At 38.6% G+C, this 973-nt stretch overlaps 1 protein-coding gene across 1 annotated transcript in view; it reads right to left on the reverse strand.

Moving 5' to 3' along the window:
• The window catches only part of LOC119593394 (CCR4-NOT transcription complex subunit 1-like), a gene marked incomplete in the record, with an annotated part of 36,043 nt that overhangs the window by 13,908 nt on the left and 21,162 nt on the right, over nt 1–973 (reverse strand). The window contains 3 exon segments of the mRNA XM_037942323.1: nt 21–215; nt 333–500; nt 728–907. Of these exon segments, the coding sequence (XP_037798251.1) occupies nt 21–215; nt 333–500; nt 728–907 (543 nt within the window).

Below are 973 nucleotides of genomic sequence, written 5' to 3' on the forward strand. Positions count from 1 at the left end.
AAACTATTTCAGAGACTTACCTCCAAATTAATTTCCAATCTATTACACAGAACTTCAATTTCAAATTTGAGATGGAGCTTCATGTCAGGTTCTTTGTGGAGCTCTGCTAGCACATTCATTATGGCGATGGTCCAAGGGTTAGGAGGCTTAAATACACGACTCTTTGCACATGACTCCATCACCTTGGCTACGAATGGAATCACATACTGCATCTCCTGGAGATAGAGAACACAATAGGGAGTCATTACTTCATAGTAAAAGGCATTGGTCTAAAACAAGAAAGACAAAATTCTGCATCACCAATTTTAAACATACTAATAAACCAAACCCACCTGCAAGCCTTTATTGTAAGACTCAACGAGCAAAGACTTCATATCGATGTCCGAGTGAAGGATTGGTTTATTCTTGGCCAGGGTCAACATGCCCAGCCAATGTCCAAGGTTCTTCAATAGTGACTTGTCAGAAAAGTTGGCCGCAGACTTATCAGCCCTTAGGAGTACCTACAAGAGGGATTGCCAGCTTAGAGAATGCTTCCAACATTGTCATTAATGGGAATGAAAATCTATGCACCATCTAGATCCATATATCTAAAAAATCACATATCAATCACTCTCTAATTAATGCACTAAATATCACATATATATTCACTTTTTTCCAAACAAACTTAGTTTGCACTTCATTCCATCTGGAATACAGGGCATCCTATCTAACATATGTTAATTCTTACCTTAATATTCCTTAAAGTTTCCCTGCAAACCATTGCATTGAAATTGTTCATCTTCAGCTGATCAAGAAACAAGGAATAAAGAGTGTGGAAGTTATTTTCAATGGAGGCTCGCTTCATCACCAAGTACTGGGCAACCCAAATCCAATACTCCTCACTGACCACTTCACGCAGCTCTTCGCACTGTGGAAAATAAGCCAATACAATGAATCATCTTTTCCTTAACTCTCAAATGCATCACCAACCAAA

This window comes from Penaeus monodon, chromosome 32 (genome assembly GCF_015228065.2).
Source record: "Penaeus monodon isolate SGIC_2016 chromosome 32, NSTDA_Pmon_1, whole genome shotgun sequence".
Classification (NCBI taxonomy): Eukaryota; Metazoa; Arthropoda; class Malacostraca; order Decapoda; family Penaeidae; genus Penaeus; species Penaeus monodon.